Source organism: Nicotiana tomentosiformis, chromosome 7 (assembly GCF_000390325.3).
Source record: "Nicotiana tomentosiformis chromosome 7, ASM39032v3, whole genome shotgun sequence".
In the NCBI taxonomy this organism is placed as follows: domain Eukaryota; kingdom Viridiplantae; phylum Streptophyta; class Magnoliopsida; order Solanales; family Solanaceae; genus Nicotiana; species Nicotiana tomentosiformis.
This window is the reverse complement of record NC_090818.1, coordinates 39983647-40003491: the sequence shown is the minus strand read 5'-3', so window position 1 is coordinate 40003491 and position 19845 is coordinate 39983647. Positions and strand designations below refer to the sequence as shown.

The following is a 19845-nucleotide window of genomic DNA, read 5'->3' as shown; positions in this document are numbered from 1 at the left end:
CTGTATTGAGCTTCTACCTCCGCCCATTCAAAAAATTCTGAAATGAATCACCAAACTCATTTTAAAGAAACACAGAAAACCATTAAAAGGGCAACATTGCTTAAACAAAAAGTTGTAAGGAATAATGTTTTTACTTTACCAATGCCAATTCAATGAACCAAAAAACGAGGTATTTGGTACTTGGAATATAAACAATAACACCAAATAACACAAGGTCCAACACGTATTTAATTTGGTTAACATTAGTGCATCTGTTCAGGGCCCAACATATTTCGACGACTGGCCTGCACATGCACATGCTGTCACAGTTACTAAACCAACTCCAGGAACTAAATTATCATCTCATGATAAGAAGAAGTACAAACTAAGTGCGTCAAAGTGCAATTGCTAAAGCTAACAATTTATGGCAAAGGGCAAAAAAGACTTCCAAAACTTGGAAAATAACAAGAGGACAAAGCGTAGACCTATGTGAGATCTGGATGTTGGTTGAGGCCCAAACAAGACAAAGAGGATCCTAGATCCAACTTGGCTTTTGCTTTTTTTTGGAGGGTGGAAAAAACACTTACTTATATTTGTACAAAACAAAACAAATTATTTATAAAGAGTAACAAATTCAAGTGAAAATATAGGTTACCTAATTAAGATTAAGTTATAAGAGGTATACATTCATTCGTTCGGCGTAAAAAATTGAATTTCAAGTAAAGTATTTTTTTGGTGGAAGTTGAGGAAAGATATTGGAAGAAGGAACTGCTATGCTTATGTGCAAATAATATTGAAAACTTAAGGATTTATGCTTTATCCAATAAAGCGTTAATCTTTATAATAATTATCAATATATACAATTTAATTTAAGTGGCTATAACAAGTTATTCTTCCTCTTGTTCTGTTTACCAATTACCGACTCATTATTGGTATAGATATATACTTAATTATAGGTGACTTATAAGTAACTTGTGTAAAATCTTAAATCAATATTTGAAGATAAACATACAAGCTATCTCATATTCTATTAAACAAACTGAAGTACCTCTTTGATATGACTGAACAAATTATAAGGTCTCTTAAATAAACGTAAAAAAAATGCCATCAGGTAAGACTTATTCTTTCTTAGGTTGTCCAACTAAATATATTATTAGTAAACTTAGCTGTTACATTTATGAGAAAGAAGTTAACAAATATTTTGTTGATACAGTAATCAAACAAAAAAACAGGTTCCATCACATGGTATGTGCTGGCATGAGCTAAGTATTTGCCTTCAAAAACTTCCCCATATTACCTTTTTTGTTCCAATTAAAGGTATACACCTCCCTTTCTCCTTTCTCTCTCACACATCAATTTTTTAATTTCATGTCTTTTTCTTCCTCTCTCTCACATAAAACATTTACACATATCTCTGTCTTTTTTTTCAAAGTCTTTGTGTCCACATTATATTGAATAAATACGCAACTGTTTTATGAGCACATGACATCTAATCCCACAGCATGGCCTCCCTAATCAGCCCCATTTGACAGCTTTTTTCTTAGATAGCCATATAAATAAAGTATAAAAAGACACCTCAAGAATCCCATGTGGGACTCCAGCTTATTTTTGTGAGGACAAGAAAAATTTTAACTTTGTTTTGTAGCCATGGATTTGTTTGATGATACCTCTATTCCATCTTCCCCTAAAACCACTCAAGATGACCAAATGGAACCTGGATTACTTCTTGAGGAAAGTTGGTTTTTTGGTAATTTACTTGATAGAAAATCAAGAATGTTGAGATGTTATTCTGATCCTTGTCCTTCCTCTAAAAATACTCAAGACATGTTAGCTGGAAAATCTCTAGAGGAAACATTTTCTTCACTTCAGAAACTCCCACAAGGGGAAAAATTAAATCTTGATTCAAGAAGAAGCAATCCAAAATTACAAAGAGCATCAAAGAGCAGTAATCTGCAGAGAGTACCTTCTTTGCCAGTTTTTGTGGACTACAAAGATGAAATCCAAGATGAAGAAAGTGATTTTTCTATGGGAAAGTTGATTAGGCAAGCATCTATAAACAATGTAAAAGTCTCACCACCAAAACAAAGTTCACAGGTTAATTTACCAAAAGCACCACAGAGTAGTCTGCAGAGGGCACCTTCTTTGCCAGTTTTTGCAGAAAGGGAAGAAAATCATGAGGAGGAAAATGACTTTTCTATGGGAAAGTTGATAAGACAAGCTTCTTTAAACCATGCAAGAGTCTTGCCTCCTAAACATACTTCAAAGGTATTGTTACAACTCACTATTATCCTACTTAAATTGCCAACTTATTTGAGTTTTTCTTAGATATAATTGTTTCCAAGTAGCTTTTAATATGGTTTAGGCCTGAGGTGGATGAATCTTATTACTTATGAATTTCAACTGAACTCGGTATATTCGATAGATAATCTCAATATATATGTAAAATACAATAAATTTCACCTAATATTAAAGTTTGAATCCATAATTTTAAAAGTATAATGAATTAATGTTCTTCCTTAAAGATTGAACTCGTTAAGTTTAAATTCTGAATTCGCCATTGATTTAAACTAAGTTGTTTTCGTGCTATATTATTAGTTCAACCACATTAATTTATCGTCATGTAGCAGGTTCTCAACAAAAGTCCAACAATATCAAGCACCATAAGGCAACATCCAAGTAGCTTTTAATATGGTTTAGACCTGAGGGGGATGAATCTTATAACAAATGAATTCAACTGAACTCAGTATATTCGATACAGAATATGAATATATATGTAAAATATAGTAAATTTCAACTAATATTAAAATCTGAACCCATAATTCCACAGTACAACGACATGTTCTTCCTTAAACGTTAAACTCGTTAAGTTCAAATTCTGAATCCGTCACTGTTAAACCCTTAGCGATATTTGTTTTCGTGCTATATTATTAGTTCAACCACATTAATTTGTCGTCATGTAGCAGGGTCTAACCAAAAGTCCAACCATATCAAGCATCATAAGGCAGCATTCAAGGAGAAGACAAGAGCAAGAAAGCAAGACTAGAAATAGTTCAAGTGAGATTGAAGATTTGCAAGGTTTTAAGAAGTTAGACTTAAACTATGAAAAGAAGGATTCAATCCCAAAATTGCCAAACACAATCCCAGGGTTCAAAGAGAAGAACAAGAAGAAGTCTGTTGGCTTATCAGAATTAGACAAAATCAGAAGACCACCTTATTCACCAGAAGATCACATGAAAGAGAAGATCAAGTTTTGGGCTAGAACTGTGGCATCTAATGTGCGCTAAAATTGCTGATTTTGGATTTTTAATTTAGGACATGCTGATTGTTCACTCTCTGATTACAGAAACATCCTCTGTTTCTATAACTAATAATCTTTGCTAAAGACAAATTTATTATTACAAGACTTGTTACATAATCAAAGTATTCGTTGGGGGGAATAATTCTGTAAAAGATTTGATAACTGCTATTTGAAAAGATTGATTTTTCGCAACATTTTTACGAGTTGCATCTGAATGCTAGCTATAACATGTTATTCTACTCATACCTAATCTATCAGCTTAGTCTATGAGAACATTTCTGGATTTAGTGCATTTTCAATGATCAATTTCAGTTTACACCTAATTATGCATTTTGTGGAGTTTAAGGTGGTAACATTTGCTTGTTAAAATGTGCCAAGATCAAATGAAACTCTTATCAATTAACACTTGATGGCATAAATATAAGTTCCCCCAGAGATGTTTTGATATTTTTGGCCGTGTTATACAAGCAGTTAATTCATGGAAAAACATTATAGTTTGTAAATAAGAAGGAAAAAAACGTAGAAGTCATGTGAATTTTTCTTTTCAGGTTAACTTATAAACGAATTTCTCTTAAACTGAAAATTGTTGCATAGTTGCTGAAAATGGTGTCAAATAAATCTGTGTCCATGTTCTTGGCTTCTTGCTCTGGCCAAACACGAACTAGGAACGGCATTTTCTTTATGGTTAAACATTTATCCTGATTTTCTTACTATATATTATTTTTTTATCTATTGAAGAAAATGATAACATATTTATCATAATTGAGCTTTTCTTTTTCTAAAAGGTACTTATAAATCTCCCATATTTGGCTAGTCCCTTTACTCGGAGGAAAATATTATATTTTTATAAATTGAGGATCCTTCCTTCTCATTTAGCAGAATCCACAATGTAGTCGGATTTGCGAGTCTTGTTTAGGGGGAGAATTTGTGAGACAAGTGTTAGCTTGTCACTTGTGTGTGCCTCTTTGTGAGGTTGTTCTCTCGATATTTTGTACTCTCTTTTATATGGTGAATTGCTCATCTCCGCCTGTGGACGTAAGTCAATTGACCGAATTACATTAAATGTTTGTATCTCTTTTGGTATATTTCTCTTTTGTTGTCTGATTTATCGTCGTTCAAGGTTTCTTTTACAAGCTTCCGCATGACACCTGATTATTTTGATCCTAACAAGTGGTATCAGATTGAGGTTCAAGACAGGTACATCTACGCGGGTTTAGTTCTAGCCGCAATCTATTTGACGGTAATCATGATTTTTATCTGAGAAATTTGATCGGAATGCTACTCACAATGAGACAAATTTTGTGGTGGAGATTTGGAGATGTGACATGTTGAAGGTTACATGAAGAAGGTGGATCAAGTTTATTTGTCAGAAAATTCATCCCAAGAGGGAGAATTGTTAAGTGTTTGTCCTGATTTTCTTACTATATATGGTTTTCTTATCTCTTGAAGGAAAATGCAACATATTTACTATAATTAGGTTTTTCTTTTTTTAGAAGGAACTTAAAAATCTCCCATATTTGGCCAGTCCCTATTCTTGGAGAAAAATATTAGACTTCTATAAATTAAGGATTCTTCCTTCTCATTTAGCAGTATCCACAATGTAGTCCCTAAGGGTTTTGAAAATCTTATTTAGGGGGAGAATCTGTGAGACAAGTGTTATGTTGTCACTTGTGCGTGCCTCTTTGTGAGGTTGTTCTCTCGATATTTTATACTCGCTTTCATATGGTGGATTAGGGGTGAGCATAATTTGGGCAAATCCGAAATCTGATTTTTTTGGATTTTCGGATTACAGATTGAATTTTGGATTTAATTTTTAAAATATTTGGATTTCAGACTGGATATTATATTTAGTACTTCGGATTTTTGGATATCCGAGAATCCAAAATTCTTATACTTTATATTTAGTCCATTATTCATATGCCAATAGTAATAAGTTCAATACCCTACCCATTAGATATTATCTCATATATTCAATATTAATTACTAAGTTACTGTCAGAATACTTTTTATTTGGACATGAATTTACTATTGCTACTTTTTATCGGCCATATTAATATATCTGTTGTATTTTTTTTGAAAATAATTTCATTACTTGAATACTTTATTTGGATGATTGCGGCAAGAATGAGGAACTTTTAAGGAAATTTAATATGAGTACTTAAATTGGATATTCATTTTTGTAAAAAGTAGAAACATCTCAACTTATACGCTCAAAATCGAAAATCCATAATATCCAAACCGATTAATCTGAAATCGAACTTAAAAATCAGATCTAATCCGAACTTATTTGGATTGGATTTGGATTGTCATTTCTTCAATACGAACACCGAAGATCCAAACCAAAATTCTCATATCCAATCTGAACTGCCCGAATGCCTACCCCTATGGTGGATTGCTCATCTTCGTCTGTGGACGTAGGTCAGTTGACCAAAACATATTAAATATTTGTATCTCTTTTGGTATATTTCTCTTTTGTTGTCTGATATCGCCGTTCAAGGTTTGCTTTACTAGCTTCCGCATGACACCTAGTTATTTCGATCCTAACTGTGATAACATGAATAATAAACTTCAGTGTTGATTTATGTAGATACTAAGCAGTGTTTTAAAAGACGTGTGCGTAAGGCGAGGAGTTTTACATATGCCTTGGCGAGGTGTAAGCCCCATGGATATTTAATTTTTAATATTTTATAAAATAATATAATTATAATATATATTTATAAATAAGTAAAATTGCATAAAAATTGAAGAAAACTATAAATATGTGAAATATATATATATATATATATATATATATATATATATATATATATATATATATATATATATATAATGATGTACTCCATCCCCACACAAAACTAGTCAAAACAATATATTATACGCTACTTACAAGCACAAGTAACTTGAGTCGAAAAGAATAAAGTTTTCTATATGGAGGAACAAAAAGGATGACTATATGTAAGTTAAACTTTGAACTTGCTTCTATGAACGAGAATGAAGTTCTCTTTGTATTAAAAAAAATTGAATATTCGTTGCTTTTGGGAGATATTAGCAGACTAGCGGACAAAGATAAAGAATTGGGAAAGACTATAAGAAAGGTCTTGACTTTTAAATTTAATACATATCAGTTCCTTTTTAAAACTTTTGAGTAATTACAAGTTGACTTTTGGGAATTTGGGTATTATATGAAGGAATTATTCAACAAATTTTGTTTTAATTTCAAAAAGTCTCTGGGGCTTACGCCTCACTACAAAAATGCACCTCAAATGCCCGGGCATACCGAATTGCTGGGCGTACGCCTCTTGAGACTTTCGCCCCACACCATCGCCTCGGGGCGTTTTTGGTTTGCCTCTCCCCGAAAACGCCTTTTAAAACACTGGTACTAAGTAAGTGTTTGGAAATAAGAATTTATGACTTAAAAAAATAGTATTTGAAATTAAGTTGAAAAATATTATTTGGACTTTGAAATTATGTTTGGACATGTATTTCAGTTGAAAAAATATTACAATTTTCTGAGTGAGGACTAAAAATCCGGAAAACTTGAAACTCTTTAGTTTTTGAAAAACTCATTTTCGATTTTTTTTCAAAAACTTATACATTTTCATGGATAAACAGGCTTTTAAAAAACAAACAGAAGAAAGGATATTTTCTTTATAGGCAGACGGGGTCCTAAGATTGCTTTTTTAAATTCATAGTTACCAATATTTTTAAAGAAGATATAAGAAAACCAAAATAACTCTGCAAGCAAGGACTTAAATAATCTTACTTTCAATGACAACAGGAAACCACCAAAGAAAAAGAACAAAAAGGAGAAAGAAAAAAGAAGAGAAAATGCTAAATTCAGCCAAAAAGCTTCATATGATCTATTCCTTTATCCTTTTCGATACTTTGGAAATGTAAGATTCATGATCCATAAAGTTGTCACATTACTCCAAAAAGATAAAAGGCAAACAACAAAGAAAAGAACTGCTTAAGTCATGTGTTTTTGTGAGTTACTTTTTCCTTTTTCTTTTCTAAGGTGTCAAAGTGGAAACGTTGTAGACGTGGTTTCAACGGATCTTTAAAAATCGATTAAATCGAACGAACTGAATCGTACCGAATTGATTATTAAGTTTCTTTTAATAAAACCGTAAGTTTTTATATAAAACTAACTGTACTGATATTTAGGATAAATTTTTAGTTTTATAAAAATAAACCGAAAAAATACTGAACCATCCCGAATAATTTTTTATAAAAAAATCAAATTTTTTATATTAAGTTTAGAAATAATAAAACATTAATTTTTTTCTTGGGCCTTGTGATTAAGGAAACGTTTACAAGTCAACAAGTAATTAAAACCCAAAGTCTCAACTCTCAAACCTATTATGCTATTCATACTAAAACTAAATTAGTTCTAGTTATCATCTTAAGTAGCATGCCATAGGTATTCCAGCTATCTTGAGTAGCAAACCATAAGGTATTGAATATCTCTCCTCTCGTATGATTTAAATTTTTCTTATTGTATACTTAATCTTTTAATAGACTCTATTCTTGAGTCTAATCTTGATTAATGTATCCCAATGTGTGATCTATATTTCTATTGTTTTTGCTCAATTTCTCTTACTTTGTAGTAGAATATTGGGATAAATCTCTATTCTGGCTATCTTTCATATTACTCTGATTCATCATCTTTTAAAATGTAAAAATATCTAGTGAGTTTTGCCGAAATCCTAAGTATGTATTTTATCGTGTTCTAACATCTATAAGTAACTCTTACATGATTTTTTTAAAGAAAAATACCAAAAATTAACCGAACTATATAAATATCAAAGAGAAATCGAGATGATGGAACAGTTTTAAAAAGTCTAATTTTAATTATACAAAATAAAATAACCGAAAAACGACTATGGTATATATTTTATAAATAACTAGCCGAATCAAACTATTGACACCCCTAGTTGTAGACACCCTTTTGGCATTTGCACTCATTTTTGTTGCAGGGTAGATGCTATATTTTTCAAAAATATCCTGTTAATATCAGAAAATAAAATTCATTTAATTTGAAACTCGCTTTTTTCATTGTTGTGCTTTAATCTTTCTTTAGTTTAATCAAGGGCATCCTAACTTCCACACTTTTGGCATGATCTAAACTTACTTGAGGTTGTTTGGCTAAACTTATAAGCTGATCAAACTGATTTATAAGCACTTTTTTGCTTATCTACGAGTTTGATAAATACCCAAAGTGCTTATAAGTCAAGTGATTATAAGCTAAAATCAGTCATAAGTCATAAGTTGGTCACCCCCAACTTATGAATTTTTAGCTTATAAACACTTTTAGTTTGACCAAAGTTTTTACTAATTTACCCTTAATAATATTTTTTAATTCACAAAATATTTTTTCCAAAATAAATTTTCTAACTTTCTTTTTATTCCATATTCTTTGTTCATCTTTTTCTTTACAAAGAAACTTTTTAAATTTATAATCTTTTGTAAAGTTTTTTAGGATATTTTAGTCATTTTAATAAAAGAACAACTTATCAACACTTTTTTACCAAACACATCAACTGTTGATTATCAGTTTTCAGCACGTCTATCCAAACACGCAAATGCTTATTTAAAAAATCAGCTTCAACACTTAAAAATACTTTTCACCACTTCAAACTTATCAGCTATTTACAATCAGCTAATCCAAACGAGCTCTTTTTCGGAAAATGTTTTTCTTCATTAAATTATTTTTCGGTATTTGGCTAATTAGCGTTGAAAATATTGTCCTCACTGAAAATGTTTTAAAGAATATGACTTACATAATTAAGGGGCATAAGCCATTTTCTTTAGTATTGAAGACAATTACCAAAGCATATTCTCATGCCATATCACCCACCTTCTACAATAACCGTGTAATATTTTATCTTTATATACCTAATCATTCGCCAAAAAAAAGACATACACAATATAGCAAGTTGGTTCTTAAATAATAAAAAAAATTCTTGCAAAGCATCTTGCAGTATGTCATATGCACCGTAAGAGTATAATAAATATTCTTGGAATCAACTTAATCGTTTTCATAAAAAAAAAAAATCCGTTCGTTTATATACACGATTTTTAGGTGGGCATATCGCCAGAACAATAAAAACAATTGTTTCCTGATCGTCATCTTTCTATTTGTTCATTGATTATTTATTTATTTATTTTTTTGTGGTTTGAAAGTAAATGATAAAAATATATTCAACATTTGATGTGACTGGAACGCCAAGTGTCAACTGAAATATGAAAACCTAAAATAGCAAAATTAGTTCAACTTATTAATTACTTCATACAAGTTAGCTATACGATATTTCTCCTAACATCTATCATTCAGGTGTTATGAAGCAAGTATAACTTGTATAGTTGTAGATAACTCAGAATAAGATTTTTATTTTCTTAAAAATCAATTAGATGATTATTTACATTAGGCATGAATTGTTAATTAGAAAAAACAAAAAAGTAAATAACCTGATATTTAAATAACGGTAAGGAGATACATCTATTTTCCTCTTTCACTCTTCTGCAGTGTGAAACAACTGGTAAACTTGGCGTTTTTCCGTTTTCTTTGGTCTGTGATGTTACTGAATTTGCCACGTTTTCTAAGAAATTGTAGTACAAGCATTTTTCCAATGAATTGAATGCATATGGTTTCGGATAAGATTCACTTGTGAAATTTGAACAAAATTTTTCATAAATCACTATTGTTTAGTGATTATTTATTTCCTATAACTATTATATACATAATTATTTTATATAGCTACTATTTATTTGTTACGGGAGTGTATTCACATATATTCGCGCTGCTGTATTCATGAATACAGCAGCAAAAAGCGCCTAAAATCAGGGCAGTCTAGTTGTACGCGCATGTATTCACATGTATTCGCGCCATGTATTCATCAATACAACAGTAAAAAGCGCTTAAAATCAGGGCAGTCCAGCTGTACGCGCATGTATTCACATGTATTCGCGCTGGTGTATTAATGAATACAACAGTAAAAAATACCGAAAATCAGGGCAGTCCAGCTGTACGCGCATGTATTCACATGTATTTGCGCCATGTATTCATGAATACAACATCAAAAAATGCCTAAAATCAGGGCATTCCAGCTGTACGCGCATGTATTCTGTCATGGGCGGTTTTCCAACCATGCCCCATGACCCCTTGGACGCGCCCCGTGGCGTCCTGGCCAGCTTCCCAACGCCCGTCGCCACGGTCGGCCCCGTGGTCTTGGCAGCTCCAAGTGACAAGCGCGCAAGTGCCTCTGTCGCCCCACCGATAGCCATCGCCAGCGCCCAGCCACAGGCAAAAGCCAACAGCGCCGCGCGCGCAGACAATGCCGCACGCGCAGACCCTGATGCTAAAGACAAAGTTGCTGCCAACGGACTTGTTGCTGCTTTGTAGAAGACTAAGTCCTTTTCATTGTAAATATAGAGTAGTTTTGCTGCATTTTCCTTAAGTGTGATTTTCCAGCTTTCATAGGTCTAGTCATGTAACTTTGATTTATTTTTTTTAAGTATTATTAAGGGGGACCAAGCAATCAAAACTTTCAAGCAAGCAAACAATTCTCTGTACTGGTGTCTCTCCCCCCCGACACCATCTTGTTTTCTGTAATAGCTTTCATTCAATGCAATCAAGCTTTCTTTCATTCTCAATTCTCTTTTCTGCTCTCTTTCAATTGCTCATGACATTGGTTTTCCCGTACGGCACTGACAATCTAGTCTAGCGTACGGAGGGGACCTCAGTTGGCGGACAGCAACCGTACTGACATCGGTTGCCTAGCCTTACGTCGCCCTTCCAAGGAACTTCAGGAAGGCGCCGCGTAACAGTTGGTATCAGAGCCTAGGCTCGACATCGGACGAGGGATTACATTGCAATTACCACCATTTCTGACCATGGTGAATTATGGGGATCGCATCGCGACCCTTGAGGGAACGGTTGACGCATTATGGCCCATCGTGGAAATGGTGCCCGATCTAAAGACCAGCCTAGTGCAAAGGTTGGACGACCTGGACCGCAGACTCATCCAGGCCGAAGTTGACATAGAAAACATCAGTCGCGACTCTGAAGGAGACCGGCAAACAGCAGCCACAGAGGCAGCTGAAATTTTTGGTAAATTTGAGGTCCTCCAGCAGGAGCGTGCCGAGGATTTAGCCAACAGGGAACAAGAGGCAGACAGGGTGACTGCCATGCAACAAACCATAGACAACTTGACAGGCCAGCTCAATGTTGTCAATGCTGCTTTACAAGGCCTACTTCGAGGAGGCGAAAACCAATTTGGGGGTGGTGTGAACCTCGCCCCCATGGCACAAAAGCTGAAAATTCCTGAGCCAAAGCCATACAACGGAGCTCGGAATGCCAAAGAAGTGGAAAATTTCATTTTCGACATCGAGCAATACTTCGATGCCGTGGGAAGCCTAAAGAAGCTAAGAAGGTAGCAACTGCTGCCATGTATCTTCAGGATGATGCCAAACTCTGGTGGCGGGTGAAGTACGAAGCCATCAAGGCTGGTGAAGATGCCCTCGAGACATGGGCGGAACTGAAGGCAGCCATACGCCTACAGTTCTTCCCCGAAAATGTTGAGTACAATGCCAGGAGAAAGTTGCGGGAGCTCTGCCAGACCAAATCAGTGCGAGATTACGTGCGGGAATTCTCTGCGCTCATGCTGAACATCCGTGACATGGGGGACAAAGACAAACTCTTCACCTTCCTGGAAGGGTTGAAACCTTATGCCCGGATGGAGTTGCAGAGACAAAGGGTAGACACGTTGCCTAAGGCAATCTAAGCAGCAGAGTGCCTTGGGGATTACCAAGTGGAAGCTCGGAAGGATAGGCCTCAACAGCCTGTCTGAGGAGGATACAAAGGGGGCCAACCAAACACTGGTGGCCCTAGCAGAAGTGGAGGAGACCGGAGTGCACCCAAATCCAAGGCTCCCTCTTCCAGCAGTACTAGTGCTGCATCTAACAACAATGATCGGGGGAGGAAGCCCCCCTCAGGATGTCATCATTGCGGCGGACCACATTGGAACAATGAATGTCCACATGCACAGATGAACGCCCATCAAGCTTTTGAGGATGGGACGGATGACGACGCCGATGATGCGGACCAGACCGAGCCAGTAGGTGCATTCAATGCAATTGTTGGCTCCATTTCTGAGCCCTTAGCGGGAACCAGTGCCGGTATCCGCAAGAAGAAGGACCCATGTCCAATTGCCAGGAAAGGAAATAAGAAGGCGAATTTGAGGACTCCTCCTCATCAAGAGAGGACCCTAATGTTCGTTGACATGAAGGTAAATGGCAAGCCCATTCGAGCAATGATAGACACGGGTGCCACCCATAACTACTTAGCCTCGACTCAGGTGGAGCGTCTTGGACTAGTTGTAGGAAAGGGCAAAGGTCGTGTGAAGGCTATCAACTCACCACCTCAACCAGTGGGTGGAATAGACAAAGAAGTACCAGTGAAGCTTGGCCCTTATGAAGGAAAGTTCAACCTGCGCGTAGTGATCATAGATGACTTTGAGTTAATAGTGGGGTTGGAATTCCTGAGACAGACCAATACCATGCCCGCACCGTATGCAGACATGCTACTGATGATGGGGGCAAATGGGGCCAAGCCTTGCATTATTCCGTGCATTCCCATGAAGATGGCAGCCGAGAACATCTCGGCCTTGCAGTTAAAGAAGGGGGTAAAAAGACATGAACCCACGTTCCTGGCTACCCTCTGCATGGAAGATATAGAACGCTCCTCGGGTCCCATTCCTGCACCCGTGAAGGAGTTACTTCTGGAATTTGAAGACATCATGCCATAAGACATGCCAAAGCGTCTTCCGCCTAGGCGAACTGTGGACCATGAGATTGAGTTGGTGCCGGGTGCGAAGCCACCTGCCCGGGCGCCATACAGAATGTCACAACCCGAACTCACCGAGCTTCGGAGACAATTGACGGAAATGCTAGACACAGGGATCATTGTGCCCTCCAAGTCCCCATACGGGTCCCCTGTGCTATTCCAAAAGAAACATGATGGTAGTTTACGACTCTGCGTGGATTACCGGGCTCTAAACAAAATCACCGTGAAAAACAAGTACCCTATTCCGCTAATGGCAGACTTGTTTGATAGACTGGGTAGTGCGACGGTATTCACCAAAATAGACCTGAGAACAGGTTATTGGCAAGTTCGGATTGCAGATGGTGATGAGCACAAGACGACCGGTGTGACAAGATATGGGTCGTACGACTTCCTGGTTATGCCCTTTGGCTTGACTAACGGGCCAGCCACATTTTGCACCTTGATGAACCAAGTCTTCCGAGAATACATTGATGAATTTGTCGTGGTTTATTTGGATGACATTGTGGTATATAGCCAGACACTAGAAGAACACCTGGAGCATTTGCGGAAGGTCCTAGCCCGATTGCGGGAGCACGAATTATATGCGAAGCTATCTAAGTGCTCCTTTGCTCAGAAACAAATTGACTTCCTTGGACATGTCATCGAGGAAGGGAGGATCAAGATGGACCAGCAGAAGATTCAGGCCATTACAGAATGGCCGCCTCCTAAGGATATACATGCCTTGAGGTCGTTCCTTAGCCTATGCAACTTCTATCGACGGTTTGTGAAAAGTTACTCCCTCATTGCAGTGCCGTTGACAGAACTTCTCAAGAAGGCCACCCCGTGGGATTGGGGCCCCAAGCGGGCAGAGGCCTTCGACGCATTGAAGATGGCTATGTCTAGTAGCCCAGTCTTAGCCCTCCCTGACTTGGCCAAGCCATTCGAAGTGCAAACGGATGCCTCCGACTATGCACTTGGGGGAGTATTGCTACAAGAAGGGCATCCCGTAGCATACGAGAGCCGGAAACTGAAGGATGCAGAGCGGCGCTATGCAGCCCATGAGAAAGAATTATTGGCTGTCGTTCATTGCTTACGCCTTTGGAGGCATTATCTACTAGGAGCCCCATTCGTGGTCAAGACAGACAACACAGCCGTTAGCCATTTCATGACCCAGCCAAAGCTGAATGGACGACAGGCTAGGTGGCAGGAACTCCTAGCGGAATTTCACTTCAACCTGGAGTACCGAAGTGGAAAGACCAATCATGTTGCTGATGCACTCAGTCGGAGAGCTGATCTAGCATCGATGTGTGTACTCGCCGCCCTAAAGGGAAGCGAAGTAACCACCACCATAAAAGACCAGATACAGGATCTACTCATCAAGGATCCTGCTGCACAGTATTTGGTTGATTTGGTAGGACAGGGCAAGACTCGCCAGTTCTACACCGAAGATGGGTTCCTGAAGGTGAAAGGGAACCGACTTTATGTTCCTAAAGGAGGAGATCTGCGACGGACTCTTCTTGCAGAATGCCACGATACTTTGTGGGCCGGTCATCCCGGCGAGGAACGCACCATGGCATTACTTCGCCGTGCATATTATTGGCCTCAAATGGTCGATGACGTCGCTCAGTATGTGAAGACTTGTCTAGTATGCCAAAAAGATAAGTCAGACCGCTTGACGCAGGCAGGGCTCTTGGAACCACTAGCTGTACCAAAAAGACCTTGGGAAAGCGTTTCCCTGGACTTCATCACCGGATTGCCCAAGGTCGGAGATCTCACAACTATCTTGGTTGTGGTGGATCGGTTTTCCAAGTATGCTACCTTTATAGCAGCCCCACAATATATATCAGCAGAAGATACAGCTCGACTATTCTTCTCTCATGTCGTCAAATATTGGGGCTTACCTAAAGACATTGTTAGTGATCGCGACTCACGCTTCACTAGCAATTTTTGGACCCAACTCTTTAAGTGCCTCGGGTCAAAATTGAGTCATAGCTCAAGTTTTCATCCGCAATCTGATGGCCAGACGGAGCGATTCAATGGCATGCTAGAGGAATATCTCCGGCACTTTGTGACCGGATCGCAGAAGAATTGGGTGAAGCTTCTGGATGCTGCTCAACTGTGTTTCAATTCACAAAAGAGCTCAAGTACCAACAAAAGCGCTTTTGAAATTGTTACCGGACAGCAACCGCTACTCCCACACACAGTGAACGCACCAAACATGTCAAAATCTCCTCGGGCTGCTAGCTTCTCAAAAGAATGGAAGCAAAATTTGGAGATAGTGCGGAGCTATCTTGTCAAAGCCCAAAAGCGGATGAAGAGGCATGCTGATCAGAATCGCCGCTTTGTGGAATATCAGGTGGGAGACAAAGTGATGGTCAAAATCCCAAAGCGGTACTTGTTTGCAGGGGTCCATGACCCTCGCCTATTGCAAAAATATATTGGACCCTTGTCCATTGAAAGGCGCATTGGGAAAGTTACATACCGGGTGGATACCCCAGCTTGGTGGAAAATCCATCCTGTTTTCCATGTCAGTCTCCTGAAACCTTTTCGGGAAGATATGGAGGATCCTTCACGAAGCCAACTCACAATACCAAGTATTCGAGGCCCCAATTCAACCGGGAAAAGGCGTGCTGAAGCTATTCTTGATGATCGAGTGATTCACGCCTCAAGAAAGGATCATCAGGAGTTCTTGGTGAAATGGCAGGGATGTGATGCAGAGGAGAATACTTGGGAGATGGGAACAAACCTCAAAGCCTACAAGAGCCTGATTGATGATTACCTTGCAAGGAAGGCGCCGAGGACGTCGCCAACTCAGGTGGGGGAGAATGTCATGGGCGGCTTTCCAACCATGCCCCATGACCCCTTGGACGTGCCCCGTGGCGTCCTGGCCTGCTTCCCAACGCCCGTCGCCATGGTCGGCCCCGTGGTCTCGGCAGCTCCAAGTGACAAGCGCGCAAGTGCCTCTGTCGCCCCACCGATAGCCATCGCCAGCGCCCAGCCACAGGCAAAAGCCAACAGCGCCGCGCGCGCAGACAATGCCGCGCGCGCAAACCCTGATGCTAAAGACAAATTTGCTGCCAACGGACTTGTTGCTGCTTTGTAGAAGACTAAGTCCTTTTCATTGTAAATATAGAGTAGTTTTGCTGCATTTTCTTTAAGTGTGATTTTCCAGCTTTTATAGGTCTAGTCATGTAACTTTGGTTTATTTTTTTTAAGCATTATTAAGGGGGACCAAGCAATCAAAACTTTCAAGCAAGCAAACAATTCTCTGTACTGGTGTCTCTCCCCCGACACCATCTTGTTTTCTGTAATAGCTTTCATTCAATGCAATCAAGCTTTCTTTCATTCTCAATTCTCTTTTTCTACTCTCTTTCAATTGCTCATGACATTGGTTTTCCCGTACGGCACTGACAATCTAGTCTAGCGTACGGAGGGGACCTCAGTTGGCAGACAGCAACCGTACTGACATCGGTTGCCTAGCCTTACGTCGCCCTTCCAAGGAATTTCAGGAAGGCGCCGCGTAACAATTCACATGTATTCGCGTTGTTGTATTCATGAATATAGTTGTACGCGCATGTATTCACATGTATTCGCGCCATGTATTCATGACAACAGTAATGACAATCCCTTAAAAATAGGTATGTTCAGCTGTCTAAGAGAGGGGAAAAACATAAATAGCGTATTTCATGCGTCAATGATAGTATATACCATAAAATACTTATTTTACTATAAAATATAAAAGGTAGCTCTAGAAAATAATATTTTAAAATAATTTTGATTTATAATAAATAGGATGTATACTTTTGCTATAGGATGTAAAATTTTCAATTTGAAACGATAGTCGTTGTCCAATTACAGGGCTGAAAAATACGGTATTACTGCGATACTTTCGTCTTCGCTCTTTTTCCACTATTTTTAGGGGAGTATAAGCCCATTGGGCCATTCTCGTTCAGTTAATTGGGTAGCGGATATCTGTTTGTCATGATACAACGTAAGTGAGGCGCATATTTGTGTTATTTGTAAGACTTTTGATTCCATTTTCGACTTATTCACCTCTTAATCGTGAAAGAAGTTTCCAGACAATTTCTCAATCTGTACTTCAGTAGTGAATTTAGATAGTACTGTATACATTTAAAAACGAGCCCACTAAGTAACCCAGTTTTCCGGTGAGACAAACGAAACAGGGACGTGACCGTAAGGAATTAGAGTCAGAGCGAGCAATCTCTTGTATCGGGACTCGATCAAAATACCTGCCCTTGGGGGCACCAAGACCACGTCCTCCAGGTCCGGTTCGAGCCTCAAAACTTTGGAGAGCATTACCAAACAACCACGCACGACTAATAAAGGGTTGTGATGTCCGTGCCCAACCGGATAACGCGGTGTGAATCTCGACCCGTATCGGCATAAAATCAGTGATTAGCGAAACGGAAGATTTTTACCTTTATTAGGATTGTACTTAGGATAAAATTTCCCCACTATATAAAAGATAAACTTATTATTCATTAGAAATATTGTAACACGCATTCCAAGACAATATACTTCTGTTCTTCCTATTTCTAAAAGTTATTCAAAGTTTTTGTTTTTGTTCATAAGTTCTTCATAAGTGCAGGCTCGAAACCGAAGGCAGGTTCCCCGTTAAGCCATTAACCGAGCTCGGACTCACTCTCAACACTAGTTTGGCCATTTATTACGTATTTTATTTGCTTAATCTACCGTCATAAATCACTTGTATTGAATTAATCCATATATCTTTAAAATCGTACATAAATTCAATTATTATCCGTTTTATAGGGTAAACAAGTACTATACAAGTATTTTAAGCTTAAATCTGTATCACTACTAAAGCAGATTTTGTGACAGCAACTGATCTAGTGAAATAATCATATGCCAACCGCTGGCGCTGCTATATACAAGTTTGATGATATGATCGGTTCCTACAGATATCACTTGCCATTTAATAATCATAATGTCTTTTTGTTTGTAAATTGTAACCTTTGTCCGGTTGGCCAGATCATAATAACGATAAGCTAGTTTAGGATCCTTAGGCCTCTTAGGTTTTAGATATATTCACTATTGCACGCCTTAGGAAACAACAGCAGTTGCTTGACAAATCAAGTCGGACCTTTAAGTAAAGGTTTTATTTTCGTATTTATCTTTTTGGAGCAGTTTCTGATTATTTAAAATTCGAATTTTTTAAAATAGAATAGGAGTGTGACTTTTCTGAAAAATCTTCTCTTGAATTCTATAAATACAAGGACAACCGAGGAGCAGTGATATTCAATTTGCAAGTATAATTCTGGCTTTGTTGTATCCTCGTGGAGAATTGTTTGTAATCTCCTAAAAAATATACAAGCAATATATCTTGAAAGATAGTGATTTTTCACACCTCAAAGCTATACTTCTCTTTTAATCTTCTGCAGTTTTCTAACAATTTTCAAGAGATATTCTGCTATGGAGAAGTTTATGTCTGTTGTAGAGAACCTAAAAGAGTTCATCAAACTAGATCGGTTTGATGGATCGAACTTCACTCGCTGGAAGGACAAGATGACCTTCTTGTGTCACGACCCAAAAATCTAGCATGTCGGGATGACGCCTATCGATGGTACTAGGCAAGCCGACATTCCCAAAATACTCCAGTAATTCAATAAAAAGGTAGTTTAAAACTTTTTCATATCAAAAATTTTCATAAACACCAAAGTTGAACTCAATATATGATCAAAATGCGGAAACCAGCCCCAAACATCGGGGTGTCACTAAGTCATGAGCATCTAAATAACCAAAGTAATACAACCAGTGTCTAAGTATCAATACAAGACAAAAAGAAATATAGAAGGAGAGACGAGGTCCTGCGGACGCCGGCAGCTACCTCGTAGTCTCCGGTACTCCATCGCGCCCGAACTCAGTGACCATCATGATCAAACACACTTGGATCTTCACATGAAGTGCAGGGTGTAGCATGAGTACAACCAGCTCGGCAAGAAACAGAAATAAATAAGGAACTGAGAAGCAGTGACGAGCTATACAATGCAGTTCATTTTCAATAATTCCAGCAAAGAGTAGACATGCTTTCGAATCTAGCAGTTTAAGTCAAATCAATTCTATACAGTTCAAGTTCATAAAAATATTTCATAGAATTTCACAACAATGACAGATATCAACTAAGTGCAACAACAAATAAAAAGCAAGAACAGCCTCTCAGGGCAACAGTCACTTAACTCGTCACAACAGTTCAACCACTCGGCTCTCATCCCTCAGCACTCACACTCAATGGATACCCGCGCTCACTGGGGGTGTACAGACTCCGGAGTGGCTCCTACATCCCAAGCTCTATAATCTGCACGGACAACTCACGTGCCATAATATAAATATCTGGATCTGCACGAACAACTCACGTGCTGCACGGACAACTCATGTGCTGCACGGACAACTCACGTGCTATAGTATAATATAAGGATCCGCACGGACAACTCACGTGTTGCACGAATAAATCACGTGCCATAGAACAATACCTCACAAACAAGCCCTCGACCTTACTCAGTCATGAACCTCTTTAGTCTCATAGCTCTCAATAAAGAAAGGAAAAACAGCCCAAATCAAAATGTTACAGTATATCATCAAGGAAAAATAACAAAGACTGAGGTAAATATGTACAAGAATCACTATGACTGAATATAACTACCATGAGCAGGAATATAGCCTAAGCATGATCTCTAATATGAAAGGCAGTCAAGTTCTAGTAGACAGA

General features: G+C 38.1%; 1 protein-coding gene across 1 annotated transcript; it reads left to right on the top strand.

The window, feature by feature from the left end:
* The first annotated feature begins 1380 nt into the window (after positions 1-1380).
* Positions 1381-3492, top strand: LOC104103669 (uncharacterized). Its single transcript, XM_009611588.4, has 2 exons — positions 1381-2244; positions 2943-3492. Exons 1-2 carry the CDS (start codon positions 1627-1629, stop codon positions 3261-3263), a joined length of 939 nt encoding a protein of 312 aa, XP_009609883.1. The 5' UTR covers positions 1381-1626; the 3' UTR covers positions 3264-3492.
* Positions 3493-19845: the final 16353 nt, after the last annotated feature.